This window comes from Acanthochromis polyacanthus, chromosome 21 (assembly GCF_021347895.1).
Source record: "Acanthochromis polyacanthus isolate Apoly-LR-REF ecotype Palm Island chromosome 21, KAUST_Apoly_ChrSc, whole genome shotgun sequence".
NCBI lineage: Eukaryota > Metazoa > Chordata > Actinopteri > Pomacentridae > Acanthochromis > Acanthochromis polyacanthus.
Genome location: NC_067133.1, coordinates 29069772 through 29084672, shown reverse-complemented (window position 1 = coordinate 29084672; position 14901 = coordinate 29069772). Strand labels below are relative to the sequence as shown.

At 40.2% G+C, this 14901-nt stretch overlaps 2 protein-coding genes across 5 annotated transcripts in view; one reads left to right on the top strand and one right to left on the bottom strand.

Annotated features, from left to right (window-relative positions):
• LOC110970940 (E3 SUMO-protein ligase ZBED1-like) overlaps positions 1 to 6655 on the top strand; it is a 25718-nt gene extending 19063 nt beyond the window's left edge. Inside the window, exon 6 of the mRNA XM_051941550.1 lies at positions 1369 to 6655. Within this exon, the coding sequence (XP_051797510.1) occupies positions 1369 to 5906 (4538 nt within the window). The 3' untranslated portion in view covers positions 5907 to 6655. The remainder of the gene's footprint in view (positions 1 to 1368) is intronic.
• znf207a (zinc finger protein 207, a) lies at positions 6656 to 14901 on the bottom strand. 4 transcript variants are annotated; one of them, XR_007938818.1, is made up of 13 exons: positions 14758 to 14901; positions 14302 to 14428; positions 14077 to 14215; positions 13820 to 14002; positions 12430 to 12505; positions 12289 to 12341; positions 11644 to 11798; positions 11359 to 11439; positions 10248 to 10475; positions 9925 to 10063; positions 8725 to 8912; positions 8373 to 8453; positions 6656 to 7821 (listed from the first exon to the last, which is right to left on the bottom strand). XR_007938818.1 is itself a non-coding variant. In XM_022221257.2 (12 exons), the coding sequence occupies exons 1-11, from the start codon at positions 14796 to 14798 to the stop codon at positions 8749 to 8751; spliced, it is 1386 nt and encodes a 461-aa protein (XP_022076949.1). In that variant the 5' UTR covers positions 14799 to 14901; the 3' UTR covers positions 8132 to 8453; positions 8725 to 8748. The 4 variants fall into 4 exon arrangements, 3 of the variants coding, with proteins under 3 accessions (XP_022076949.1, XP_022076948.1, XP_022076950.1); XM_022221257.2 differs by lacking the exon at positions 6656 to 7821 and having other exon boundaries at positions 8132 to 8453; XM_022221256.2 differs by lacking the exon at positions 6656 to 7821 and having other exon boundaries at positions 8132 to 8912.

Here is a 14901-nt window from a genome sequence, read left to right as displayed (position 1 = left end):
ATTTACACGTTAGTACGCAAAATTTCTACCTAACATATATCGTATACATTTGGTTACAGTAATGCTCAATGCTCAGAATCAGAGAAAAGGAAAACCAGTTCAGGCTCCAGCGGCTGTAGGATTCAATGTTCACATCTTTGACTATTGATTAGCCAACTCTTGAGTTTGCTTTTGAAGGAGATGTATGAGCTGGATTCTCTGATGCTTTGTGGGATCTTATTCCACTCTTGGGCTGTCTTGTAGGAGAACACAGACTGTCCAAATTAACTCCTTCGGAGAGGAATTTTACAGTCACCTCTGACTGCTCCTCTCGTTACAGTCGTTGGGGATCGAAAGTGTATTAAGTCACAGAGCGGAGGGGGTGCAGAGCGCTGATGTATCCGGAACATTAGGCAGCAATTTTTTAAAATAATGAGATTTTCGAAGCTTAACAGTCTGTATTTTTGTAATATAGTGCAATGATGGTATGCTCTGGGTTTTTTATCCAAGACTTTGAGAGCTTGTTTATATAGAGACATGACCGGTGTTAAGGTAGTGCTGTTAGCAGTGAACCAAGTGGATAAGCAGTAGTTTATATGGGATAAAATAAGAGAAAACATGTACATTTTTGCAGCTTTGGTAGTCATATGATTTCTAAGATGGCAAAAATTTGCCAAAGCAGACCTTACATTTCTACAGATCTTGGAGACATGATTTTTAAATGTGAGATTACAGTCAATCACAATGCCTCAGTATTTGTATTCCTTTACTATTTGTATTCTCTGTCCAGCAAATAACACTTCAGGTTCTTCATCAGCTTTTTTTGTTTTATCGAAGAACATAGCAACTGTTTTAGTAGTGTTGAGTTGTAGGCAACAGTTGTTCAGCCACTCACTTACTATGACCATGGTATTTGTGAGTAGTGTAGCAGCTTCTCTGTGGTTTCTACCTTTAACAAAAATGACTGTGTCACTGGCACGTGGACGGCAGGTCATTGATGTAAAGACTAAAAAGGATTGGGCCTAAGACTGATCCCTGTGGAACACCTGACATAAGGTTTTTATAGCTGGACATTGAATTATGGACATTAACTTTCTAGCCTCCCTTGCTCTAAAATGAAAAGATAAATTCTAGCTATTGATCAGAGCTGGTCAAAGATGTGGAATTACAGAATATGTGATGCTGCTTCCAACAAAATGCCATGATTAAACAGTTCTGCTGTAATTTTTAATAGTGTGGTGTCAGCAGTTGAGCACTGTGTGATAACTATGACGATTTATGCATTACATCTGTGCATTTATTTCACAGATTTGTCAAAGTAAATCAAAAAAGATGCTTTAGACTGCTTATTCATTACACACATTTTTTTTTCACTATTTTGCTTCACAGAGTGGCGGGAACTGTCCTACAACAGATGGACAGAATCTCATGTGAGCTCCTGGCTGAGATTCATAGGAATAGAAGAAACATACATAAAAAAACTAAAGAAGAAGAAGGTGACAGGAGCAGTTCTGAAAACTCTACAGAGGGAGTTCCTCAGCAACACTGTAGGAATGAACACTGTCCAAATTGAACATCTACTGAAGAAAAGTGATGAACTTACAGATTCAGGGCAAGAACCAAACCTTTCCTCTCAGGAACCGTGTGCTGCAACAGAACAAGGGAATATTCCCACAGAATGCAGTGACAGTTTAACATCCTCAGGAGAAGCGTTGTCTTATTGTGAGTACCGCAAATTTGACCAGATTGAAAAAGACTGCAGGTATGTAAAACACAACTTGCTTCCTCCAGAGACAGGAAGTGACAACATGCTTGTTCCATGTCATGAATATAAGTCGCTTGAGAATGCACACAAACAAGATTCAAAAATCCTAAAAGTAAAAGTAGCAAGTGAGGTGCTAAGGTTTGCATGTGCCTGCATGAACATGAGAGCCAATGGAACAATTCATTTTGGCATTATGGACAAAATCAAAGGCACTCATAAGCACGGGGAAATCATAGGGATACCTCTCAAAAATCAGGAGGACTTTGTGGATGCTTTAGATTACATTGAAAGTTGCTTCAAGGGATCAAATCAACAAAGCGATGCCAGGAGGTGCATAAGGAACCCTAAGTTCATCGAGGTTCTTGACAAAGAAACTACAGAGAGGACATGGGTCATTGAATATGACATTGTCCCAAAGGCATCCATTGTAAAAGGTAAGATCTACAGCGTTGGTGTCCCCAAATTCAATGAGAAGGATAAAGTCAAATATGAAGAGAAGATTCCCTACTGCAGAGCAGGAGCCAACACAAAACGAGTAACCGATGATGATCAAGTTGAATTCATCCAAGGCCTGAGAGAGAAAGATCAACAGAGAGAGGAGGCAGAAGCTTCAAGCATCGAAACACCTCAGGACTTCAGAGAAGATCAAAAGAGAAAACTCTGCATCCTGTTAACATGTGGAAATGCGCGTATGGACAACTCTCTGCGTTACATTGTTGTCACAAACAAAATTCAGCCAGAGCGTCTTGACAGCATAGACTTCTTGGTTAACATGAATCTATTCTGTGTGTTCGATTTTGATCCTGATTCGAAGACATCTGGTCTTTGTGGCACATATAAGAAACCGAAGGCTGTAAACCTTCACTTTCTTAAGGACTATGCAAATGACAATAGATTGGAGAATTCTGATTTCATAAAGTTCATGCAGCTTTTTGAGAAAACAAGCTGGATTTTCTGCAATGGAAGAAGTGACTTCCCTGGTGGGGAGCAAACCTGTGATGAGACAACCTGGATCAGAACAAGAAAAAAGAAGCTAAAAAAAGCAGTGTCGGTCATCTGCAACGACATCCTTCCCAGACGTTCCTTTGTTGTTTTGTTCTTGCTCTCATCTGATGTTGAGCAGCCTCTTGTTGAGACTTTCCATGAATTCTATGCTGAGATGAACGGGCATGACTTTTTGGCTGTCCTGTCAGAGTCAAAAGAAAACGCCAAAAAGTTCTCGAGTCTTGCCCAGGTGTCGTGTCCCACATCTACACTCAAAGACATCAGTGTTGAAATGCCACTGAGTCATGTGGACGCCACAGTTCAAAGCATTCAGCTCTCAAAGAATCAACCCACAAGGACATTACCGGTGTTCAGTGGAGGCCTGTGCTTCCTAAAATCTGTTGAGGAAGCTACGCTAGATTCTTTGGAAATCATCAGCGTTGACCAGTGTAATGAAACGAAACTGGAGAACATGACAAAGGAAGAGATCCAACAAACTGACATCTACTTCTATCGAGGTGGAAAGATAGACTGGCTCAACTTCTGGCTTGCCGACAAACGCAAGTGTGGAGACATAATAAAGAGGGACGCCTACAAAGAAGCAAGCACAATCCTGGACAACATAGTACCAAAGCCAAAACGTCCCGTAGAGAGTGTGAGGATATACCATCATCCTGGTAGTGGTGGCAGTACAGTGGCACGTCAGATCCTTTGGGATAGGAGAAACAAAGTGCGTTGTGCAGTAGTTAAACATGGCAAGGAAATTACAACTGTGTGTGAGCATGCAGTGAAACTGAGGGAGCACGATGAAAACGACAAAAACAACTGTCTTCCAGTGCTCCTACTGTTGGAGGACCACAATGCAGATTACATTGATGAACTCAGAGGACAACTTGGGAATGTCATTGCAACCAAAAAGATAAATCCCTCCGTGTTATGCTTCATCTTGCTCATCTGCAACAGGTCAAATGATCCAGAGAGATTGTGCAGAGCATCGCCATCTCAAATAGTAGCAGTCACACACAAGCTGTCCGATGCAGAGAAGCCTTTGTTCTCAGAAAAGCTTGAGCAACTCAAACTGGATAACAAAACAGATTTCATAATCACATTTGTTCTGATGAGTGACGAGTTTGAGTCAAGCTACATTGAGGACTTTGTAAGGAACCTTCTTGATAAAACTGATCATTCAACGCTCATTACTCGCCTCATCAGATTCGTGGCTCTCTTGAATTCCTATGTCGATGATTCGTACATATCTGTGTCACACTGTGAAGCATCTCTTGGCATACGTGTCTTTGTGGATAGTGCTCGGCACCATGCCTTTGTGGAAGATCTCACTGAGGAAGCTAAGCTTATTCTCATCCACCTTAGACAAAGTTCGACACACATCCAGTCGATAAAGATCATTCATCCACGGGTGGCAAAAGAACTTCTGTGCCAGCTGTCGGCAAAAGTGCCTCAGAGTGATATTGCCATGGATCTCATCACAGACAAGGTTCTTCTCAATCACAGGTTCGATCAGGATACATTCCTGAAGTTCATTAAAGACTTGTTCATTCGACGCAACAAAAAAAGTAGAGGAGACCTTCCAGACACTGCTTTTTCACCCTTTATTGAGCATGTCGCTAAAGAATGTGGTGTTCAGAAAGCCGTTGATCTGATGAAAGCTGCTTTTGAAGCTTTGAGAAAGGACGCATATGTGGCACAACAGCTTGCCCGGCTGCTCTACACAAATCTCAGATTTGAAGAGGCCCTTCAATGGGCAGAAGAAGCAAAATCTATTCTTCCACATGACACATTTGTCCTTGACACACTGGGACAAGTTTACAAGAAGTGGTTTTACCACTTGTTTGACAATCTTGGGCAAGAAGAACCATCCCCTGAAATGGGAACTGAAATCATAAGCATTGCACTCAAAGGAATCAGAGCCTTTCGTGCCTCTGAAAAAACACCAAAAAAAGAAAATGTCACCTTGAACAATTCATACTACGGGGAAGTAGATGTTGGCTGCAGGCTGCTAAAATTCCTGTCAGAAGTAGATGTTTTTTCAAACAATACTGGAAAGTCCGAGTTGATGCGGTACTTGTTAACAGAATACATCCCAGCAGAGGTCCACACTCCCTGGCAGAACTTTCATCAGCAGTTGAAAGGGTTACAGAGGAACTTGAGCCATGCACTTGAGTGCATTTCTGAAGACCTCAGCTACTTTCAAACTGACGTTAGCGAAGAGGATGAAGAGCTTGATTCAAGAGATGCAGAACAACTCTACAATCCAAGAAAATGGTTAACAAGGAAGAGTGCTGCATATGCTGGATTTTTTTGCATATCAGAGGAGAGTGACGAAGCAGTTGAAGGCAACAGTGATGACTTGGTCAGTACAGCTGAGAAGCTTTCTGCATTCCAAAAGCAGATGAGAATCCACAGCCTTGGTGGAGGAAATGTTACATCCATCCTCAGCTTGCATTATGACAAGAAACCACAGAATGCAGGACATAAGCTTGAAACCATTATAAATATGTACCAAGAAAACCGGACGTGGAAAAACCTGGACCAAGCAGAACTCACAAAATTCATCTTTTGCCAGATAGCTCTTAACTGCATTCTACCAGGGTCCTCAAAGCTCCTGTCCCTTCAAGAACTCCAGGATCTCAGCAAGAGATTTATTGCAAGAGGGAGAAATGTGTCATCAGCTAGTGCTCTCTTCGTTCTCTCCCTTCTGTTTTGGCCTGAGACAAGCAACGAACTCAGTTCTGACAATGCTAAGATCCTTTCATCAGCCATTGATGAACTTCAAAGACTTTGGGAGACAAAAATCCAGCGCATAACTCCAAGGAAAAGTAGGACCACAACACACTTCTATCTGGCAAAGCCAAGAGGTCTGAACAAGATTGTCCACAAGAGTGCAATTGAAAAACACATTAAAGGCACTCTGAGTGACAGACAACTAAAATGGCGTGGAGGAGAAGTCTGGAAAACCAAGGAGGTGATGCAGCTACTGAAACGAGTTGAAGGGTGGACAGAAAACGGAAAGCTGTTTGTGAAAGTTGGAGGAGATCACAGAATTAGGGTATTTCCTCAATATACTGCCTCCCTGCCAAATGGGAATGAAAATGTCACCTTCTTCTTGGGCTTTTCATTTGACGGAGCAGGCGCCTTTGACATCCAAGTGACAGAATAATGCTCCAAGTATAAAGCTGCCTCTGCAAAAAAATGAAACTGGTCATGATCTTGAGAGGTTTCTTTCCAATAGGACACAAAACTCCATATTTATCAGATTAATTTACTGATTGAAAAGATGAAATGTTTTGAGTTCAAGTTGCCTTTTTTGCGTGTTTTTTAAAAATCTACTTAAGAGAACTGTTTATGAATGTGTGCATATACATAATATATGTAATCACCCTGTACTGAAGATGATTCTCAAAAAAACATGCTTAATAAATCAAGGTGTAATAAAATGTTGGTGAATCTAAAAAAAAGTCATTCTTTGCTCAAATTCATGTAAATAGAAAGAATCAAGCCTTGAACTGCTATTTTTTAACTAAGTCTTTACCTTTTAAAATATTTTTGAACAATGTTTTTTTCAGTTTATTCATTTTCTTGTTAAATATTGCTTAAATGATTTGAGAAGTGTATTGTATTTGTTGCAGTAAAATGTGTAAAACATTTCATGGTGAGATTGCAAATGAAGATTTTCAGACAGCTGTGTTTCTGTGCAAAACATCTATCATTAATCTTGGTATATTTCATGATCCAAATGTCACAAACATTTTTGCTTTGTTTTAAATTATTTTATGTCAACACTTTCAAAAAAAAGTTGTAATCATTATGCTGATACATTTAGAAATCCTGAAGTGGCCTTTCCATACAGAATAAAGGCAATGCAATGAAAAAAAAGTTTTTACTCCTCAATAAAGGAAATAACACACATTACAGTTTATACATTTGTTTATTTTTTTAAGTAAGCATTCAGACTTTAATAGTACAGATGTTGCAAGAAAAATATATCCTGCAGTGAGACAGATGCTAAAACACTAAAGCAGTTTTGATTCTTCCAAAGTTTCCTGGTACCATCACATTTAGACAAGTTATGAAATAAGTAAACGCCAAACAAACAGAAATCTTTTTATGAAACAGTGTTCTGTATTCTGCAGCAGGAAAAAGTTTAATACTTTTGCATACATGATACCATACTTACCTAAGAAGACTGTCTGCTTAACTTTAACTGTGTGGCATTGAAACTGGTTTTAACAGAAGTTAATGTCTCCAAAAATAACGCTGAAATGTTCCATAAGTAGTGGCCAATTGTGTTGCACATCATAGTGTGGACTACAACTTTTGGGGAATTCCTTAACTGATTGGCTGCCATCAGTGTAAAATGCTTGAGAACTGAATCATGTGCACGCCAAACACAGCATGATGGAAATTAAAGTTACATTAGTGGTACTTACAGCTTTAACTAACCTGTTACTGGCAGAGATTCATCTTCATGTAAAGGTTAAAATCAAATGATCAAGTGAGGAAAGCTGATGAAACAAACAGGATTAAGGAGTAAAGCCATTTTACAAACATAAAGACTCATTTGTTCATCCAAACTCCCCAACACACATTTAATTAGTAAACTGGCTGCAGGTGTAATGGTGGTGCTAATGTGGAACTCCAATCATTTTGACCAAGAAGTGAATATTTCATAAATATAACATTACGGTGGACTTTAGGAGTAGCCAATATTCTTAGCTTCTAAAGGAATATAGTTTCATTTAAAAGCTCTGCATTATCAGCAAAGAGCCATTAAATGAAAACAAAGCTTCTGATGCTTTCATCAGTAAAGAATGGAAGATGTGGCAGATAACAGCTTAACAAGAAAGGAGAGATTTACATGAGCTAACATGCCTGAAGATAAAGATGCCTAAACGCAACAACACAAACAAGGGCCTTCACCAAACTTGCTGCAAGTTTGGGGACATTGATATCCAACAGCCATCAGCTGTGAGGGCCCCTGGTAATGAATGAGAAGACAGAAAATGGTGAGACTTGCCTCAGGCTGAAACAGGGCTACACTGAGACAGGGCCTCAGCCAGTCCCCCATGGCATTGCTACAGGGAGAAGAGAAATCTGGGTTTTAGCACTACAGCCACTACCGATCCGGATGTTATGCAGCTGTACAAAGCACTCAGTGTGTCAAAGGCCAGTCTGCCAGTGCCATGTACAGAGCATCAGTTTAAAAAAAAAAACACTGCTTATAGTCAAAAACATTTACCAACATTTCTCATTTTAACTAAACATTTCTGTCATCACTGTTCATCTTCAAGACAATAAAAGCACAGTCACCATGTAGTTCATAACCCGAGTACAAACCTGTTAGGATGTCTCTTTGCCCTTTAGCGTCCCGCAAAAAAAAGAGTCTTACAATTTTCCCACATTTTATTACATTACAGTTTGACAACGATACATATACCATTCCATTTAATACCTTATCTATTTAGGGTTAAGGGACGTTTCTCAAAAAAAATATTAACATGAAACAGAATCAAAGTTACTAGAAGCCCTCACCAAACAAAGTTGGGGACACAAGTCCAACAGCACTACGTGCTGTGAAGGCCTCACCGTTTAGCTTAGAACAGAAATGTATTTACATAAAACTTGCCTTGATAAAGGGTGGGTACTGCCCATGTAACTCCAGCGCCTTCACAACACTACGAACCATATCTACTACACTTCTATACACCTAAATGAAACATGAGAAGGAAAAAAAGCCACAGAACAGAGAAGGTTTGAATGAGAATCAAATGGAACACTTCATAGTCTTGGTTAGGTACAGTGTAAATACTTCCCATGCGCTCTCTGATGCTTTTATAGCTTTTTTGTTGTTGTTGTTGCTTAGTGTCTCTTCCTCACAGCTCAGTAGTAGAATAAACAGTACACTGTGGTACTACAATACCAATACTGATTCCTCTACTAGCAGCTGAGGACATTAGAAAATGGTTGAGTGTCCAAACCTATTGAAGAGAGGAAGGCAGCCTTCAGTAGCGACCTCCTGGAGACATGACAGGGGGTCTCATCCCCATGGGCGGCCGTGGAGGGGCTCCCTGGTACCCCGGTGGAACTACAGGTGGGGCCTGTCCGTATGGAGGCATCCGTCCAGGCATGAAGCCCGGCATCCCCTGGGGTGGACCACCGAACTGGCCTGCAACAACACAGACTTGTTGGCTTTATTTTAAAATAAACAACAACAAAAAAAACAGGAGCAAAAAAGTTTTTTCTTAAATATAAATTTAAGGGGCTGTAGTCATTAGTGAGGAGGTATTCATGTCCCATTTTAACAACTCAATGGAAACACTGTTTTCATGAAATAATTGAAGAAATAAAGACTGTGCTGTATTCATTACCATAAATTTCCAAACTAGTAACTGAGACCATAAACTCATTTAGAAAACATTTCATGAGGTAAAAAAAAATCTGGTAAGAAGTATGCTCATTTTCTCATAGACTTCTATACAATTCTTCTTCTTTTTGCAACTACAGGAGTCGCCCCCTGCTGGCTGTTTGATGGAATGCAGGTTTAAGTCACTTTACAGCTGGAGGTTATTTCCATGCTTTATACAGTACGTGTAATTAGGCACAGCGGTGCTTTGAGCTACATGCTAACAGTCACATACTGAAGCTAAGCAGGTAGAACCATCATCATTAGCATGCTAACATTTCAACTGTTATTACTCAGAGTACAGCAAAGGCCGGTGGAAATTTTACTGGAATTTATCCAATACTTTGTTTAGCACCTAAATGAATCTTTGACCTGATGGAGTAATTACAGGACAGGCAGGTTTCATCTTCTGGGGAGTAGGAATGACATAAGGCAGCCGCAATTAGTCATTAGTCAAAATGTCAATATTTTTAGTACATATTTTTCTGTATCTGTTGTCTGGAGCAAAATAAAATAACTCAGATTGATTTGATGAATAGTTATTTCAGTCTGGATCAAAGTTGTGCCATCCTTAGTCACACTGCCAGCACAGATAAACATGTTGAGTCATTCAGTTCCACAGTGAGCACGATGAGAATTTCAGGCAGTGATTGAGATTGTAGCGATGTTTCAGATGGATTCTCATCCTATGTTTTATATCCAACAAAAGCTAAGAATAAGCATCTGAACGCCTTAAATTTGTGAGGTTTTCTGAACTACAGCAGGCGGTGGATACCAGGTATGGGATGCCTCATGCTGTGCTGTTGAGGAGCCAATATGCCGCCCACAGGACCCACTGACGGGGCAGCAGAGGTGGTCTGGCCTTGGCGGGGAATACTGCTCTGGTATCTGGGGAGCTGAGCCCGCAACTCCTCCTACAGCACACAGAAAGCAGACGAGAGGAGGAGTGATTTGACACTGAAGTTCTGTAAGGTTAAATAACATCAGTCAGCTCTATTCAACAAACACCTGCTTTCATCGTTATCATGCTGACTACTCAAACTGTTTAGCCACTTACTGTAAAAGCTATAAAGAGACCGCTGCAGCTGGAACACTTACCAGTGAGACATCCTCATCAGGGTGGATCAACTTACTGGTTGCACTGGAGGTGGTGAGCGTGGCGGGCTTACTGGTCACAGTGGAGGGAGGTTTGGAGACTGTACTGCTGCCAGCGTTGGGGCTGGATACAGCTGCAGAGGCCTGAGTGTAGGCTGGGAATGTGGGCTTTAAGGGGTCAGAGGAGGTGGATGGGGGAGTGTGGGGGGAGCCTGACACAGTCTGCTGACTCTGAGGGGGGAGAGAGGAAAGAACAGTAGTGAGAATCAGCTGAAAGGCATTTAAATTTCCCATTTGTAGTCTTACTTTGACATCTGATCTCTGGTCCTTTTTAGGCTTGGCATTAATATGTTTACTCAGAGGAAGGACCAGGACTGATTTGCCTATAAAATCTCTGTACTTACAGGTTTAGTTCATCAAAATCAAGAGAAAACAAACCATTTCATATTTACCTCAAATAAAAAATGTTGTTTATGTGCTGATTTTTTTTTTTTTTGCGAAATAATCCATCCAATTCAAACACCAACATTTTCTAAAAGAAACCTTACAGGCTTAATTTTGCCATTCGGTGAAAACTTACTCAGTATTTATGGGAACCTATTATAAGAGAGCAACTTTACATTCAGAATCGATCACTTTAATGCCAAGTCTATAAACGGGATCTTGATGGTCTCTATGACTTGTTCATTCCACTGTTGCTACACACATAAGAGAATAAAGTTATAAGCTAAAGTAATTTCTTCAAGCCTGCAAGTAAACAAATCCAAAAGAGCATGCTGTGCTACACAGCCCTTCAGCAGTTCAGAAATAAGAAGCCCACTGTACAAATCTGCATAACTCTTCCATAAGTATTCTATAAATGCAGATTTGTAGTAAAGGAAGAAGCAAATAAACGTAAGCTGATAAAAATTACAAAACATGGTATGAGGCTCTCTCCACATAAATGGCTAGACTATATCATCTGTTATGTAAAAAACAAACAAAAAAAACAGCTTTGGCAAATAAAATAAATGAAACCTGCCCAAGTACACCACAAGCAAATTCTACACAGTTGTGTGCATGCCAGTCGTAAAGCTGCAGGTTGTCAGAGAGAAGCAGACAGACAGCTGCGTACTTGGGATGTGAACAGAGCGTTAGGGGAAGCAGACTGAGAATCTGCACTTGATGCACTTGTACTTGCAACTCGACTTCCCATCTGTGGCACAGGAAAAAGGTGAAGAATAGAAAAAGTACATAAAATAATCCTTTATTGAAAGGAATATTTGGGTAAAGTCTCCCTGTGCAAGCTCAGCTATTCAAACATCCTTTTTTTTAGAGGAGAGAGCAGAATGTTCCGTCAGAAGAATACTAAGAGGAGGTGGAAGTTGTGCAGCTGTAAATTGCGTCATGAAGATTTTACCTGTCCAGCACTGGGGAACAGAGGCTTAGTGACATCCTGCTGGGCTGACAGAGCAGTCACAACAGAAACCGCAGGTCTGGTTAGCACGTTTGCAGTCGGCGGGACCTGAGGCATGTGTGTCAGGCCTGGACGGTGACCCACTGGAGGAGGAAGGCCTGATAACAGCAGAAAAAAAAAAATCACTGCTATTCGGAGAATCGCCTCACAACGGTAGTGATACCACAAACTCACACTTTTATCCATGTGCTAACATAACTGCACAAGGGTTTTCTAATCATCAATGAGCCTTTCAACACCATTAGCTAACACAATGTAGCATTAGAACACAGGAGTGATGGTTGCTGCAAATGTTCCTCTGTACCCCTATGGAGATATTCTATTAAAAATCAGCTGATTCCAGCTACAATAGTCATTTACCACATTAACTATGTCTACACTGGATTTATCATTCATTTAAAGTTAACTAATGTTAACTTGAATGTTATCTAAGAAATTATTTTCTTTCAAAAATACAGACATTTCAAATTTGCTCTAAACCTTCTAACGGTAGTGTATTTACAAATTTCCATTTTAAAAAAACAGCATCTTTAATTATACTGAGGTGAAGTGAGTTTGTTCTGAAAGTGTATGCTGGAAGGGCGTTACCTGGTGGCACACCTGGCATCATCGGAGGCATCATTCCACCCATCGGTATCATCCTGAACAAATGAGGAAAAAACACTGCGTTTACAATGAAATACGTAGCTCCAGCAGCTGAAGTCGTTGACTAAAAATACAAACAGTTACCCTGGAGGCATCCCTGGCATTACAGGGGGCATTCCTGGCATCATTGGTGGGACTCCTGGCATCATCGGGGGAATTCCTGAAACACAGAGATTAATTATTAAAAACTGATGGGTGTCACCACATAATGAAATAAAATACCTCGACATTTAACTAGATAGACCTAAAACAATCTACTGCAACAACTCAAACAAATATTCTACATTTATGGAGCCTATAACACATGAAAATACAGAATGAAAAATGTGGTGTTGTAAAGACACTTCAGTAGCATGTAAACAGCAATATGAAAGGAAAAAGCAGGACATGGAAATTGTTAATTACGATTAGTTCAATTGGGCCTGGGAAGTAAAACAACAGCTATAATTACCATCAATGAACAATAGCAATAAGAAAATGATTTGATAGAATGTTTGATGGTTTGACTTTCAAGCTGCCATTAAAGTAAGAAATAAAAACACAGATTTCATGACTATAAACAAATCCCAAGCGTGCTCACATCCTGGTTAATAAAGAGCCTGTCAAATCTTGATAATAGTGGTCATTTCATTATTCTTACTGATTCATTTGCACTAATTCTGTATACATATTTATATCTTTTGAGGATTTTTATTTTATTTATTTATAGTGTGCCTTTTATCTATAGCTGGAAGTCACCAATCAAAACTTCGCTGTGTGGAAACAAAAAGGCAAAAAAGATTCTTAATTCATGCTTAGGTGTACATGTATTTATTTGTGTGTTCTTTGTTGCATTCAAGTGTATGAATTCAAAATAAGGTGGTTAAATCAAACTGAACCCGCTTTCTGCTCGTCTGCTGTACATTAAACGAATGAATGTGGTTTAAAACGGCTTCAGATGAACATGTCAACAGTGTGTCCTCCTTTAACATTTGTCACAGCGTGAGCTTGCTTTGGGGAAGACAAACAACCACAGAAGCATTTTAGATAAAATTATCACAGAAATACCAGAAAAGCAGTTCTTTTATACGTGCTTTTTATATTTTCTAAAAATTAAACCACATTTATTCCCTGGCAGGCAGCCGTCGTTGCATTGCAGTTTTGGTTGATGTTGTTTCTTTTATTCAGCTGAATAGTTATTTATGCGTGTCTGCAGTCGTAGTTGATAATTATGTTTGTGATTCAAATTTTACAAGCACATCTCAGTTGCGTACATTCCCAAAAAAAAAACATTTATTTTGACGCAAACTGCAGTGACCAGCTGCATCACAGTGAAAGTAGTGCACTGAATTTATTTTGCCTATAACGGGTTTAATAAAAAAAAAACTCACACCGATAATCAGAAAAATGACAAATATCGGCCCTGATAGTTGGCTGGGACGACGATCCCTAATAGCTGCTACTTTGCAGTTCCTGTTCAGTAACTGTGTCCCACCTGAGTAGCTGCCTGGCGGTATCCCTGGAGCACCAGAGCCTGGAGGTATGCCAGGCTGGGTCATAGGGGGGATGTAGCCGGCCTGAGGCTGACCCGCTGCAGGCTGCTGGAAGGAGGGACCAGGTTCATCATCATCATCGTACTCATCAGAATCATCCTGGTTCTGCTTTTTCTTCTGAGTCTCTGAAAATAAGGAGGAGCAAAATCAGTCTCTAGAACAGACCTTAACTAGACCGTGCATTCAGGTGTTCTGGTACCTTGGTTCTTTTGTTCCAGCACTCTCCTCCTCTCCTCCATGTCTTTTTCTGGAATACCCTCCATGCCATATATTTCCAGTTCAATATCTGTCCTTCCAGGTATTGCATTGGGGACTCCGTCAATGGTCTCTTTATGTACCTAGAAAATAAAGCAGCATCACAGCGCATAAAGAAACACATTTGTTTGACTTTCTCAGATAATCTGTATTATTACTGTTTCCCCACCTGCATACAGTGGATTGCCAGTCCGGGTCCAGTGTACAGCTTTTTATGACAGATGTGGCACTTGAAATGTTTGGCCTTCTGATGCTGAATGAGAATCTTTTCATCATCAAAGTCTCTGTTACAGTACCTGAGATCACGGTTTAGGAAACTCAGAGGTGGTGGTTGTGTTGTTATTGTACAGCTGGGTGTTTCCACTGTTTATTTAGCCAGAAAAGACATAAAATATACTTGAAAAGACCTGAACGACTGCCTTGAATATCTTGTTAGTGTGTTTACTTCTAAACTAGTCATTGATTTGAAGCTAAACGGCAGACAGTGTAAACAAAATCTCTCATGCTAGCTACAAGCTAGTAACGGTAGCTGAAAGTAAACGTTTGCTTAGCAGACAGGAGCTAACGCTGTCGACCACAGAGCAAGAAGAACGATAAAACACCAAATATAAATACAAAAGGATACCAGCACCAAGGTTTCATTTGCTTTTTCTTCTTTCTCCCCATAATTCCAGCTCAGTCAGTGCACCACTTGTCTGCTAATTCAGTAAAAATACAACAGTTGACAGGAAGATGGCGGCGGGCGGTGAGCAAACATAGAGTCTGCGCA

What these genes read in the sequence shown, in the direction of transcription:
- znf207a (XM_022221256.2), bottom strand. Translation starts at nt 14,798, where the DNA reads ATGGGGAGAAAGAAGAAAAAGCAAATGAAACCTTGGTGCTG. An exon ending in GCTGGAACAAAAGAACCAAG is followed by an intron (nt 14,003 to 14,076) that starts GTACCAGAACAC and finishes CCTTATTTTCAG; the next exon opens with AGACTCAGAAGAAAAAGCAG. An exon ending in TGTTCCCCAGTGCTGGACAG is followed by an intron (nt 11,440 to 11,643) that starts GTAAAATCTTCA and finishes CCTGTGCCACAG; the next exon opens with ATGGGAAGTCGAGTTGCAAG.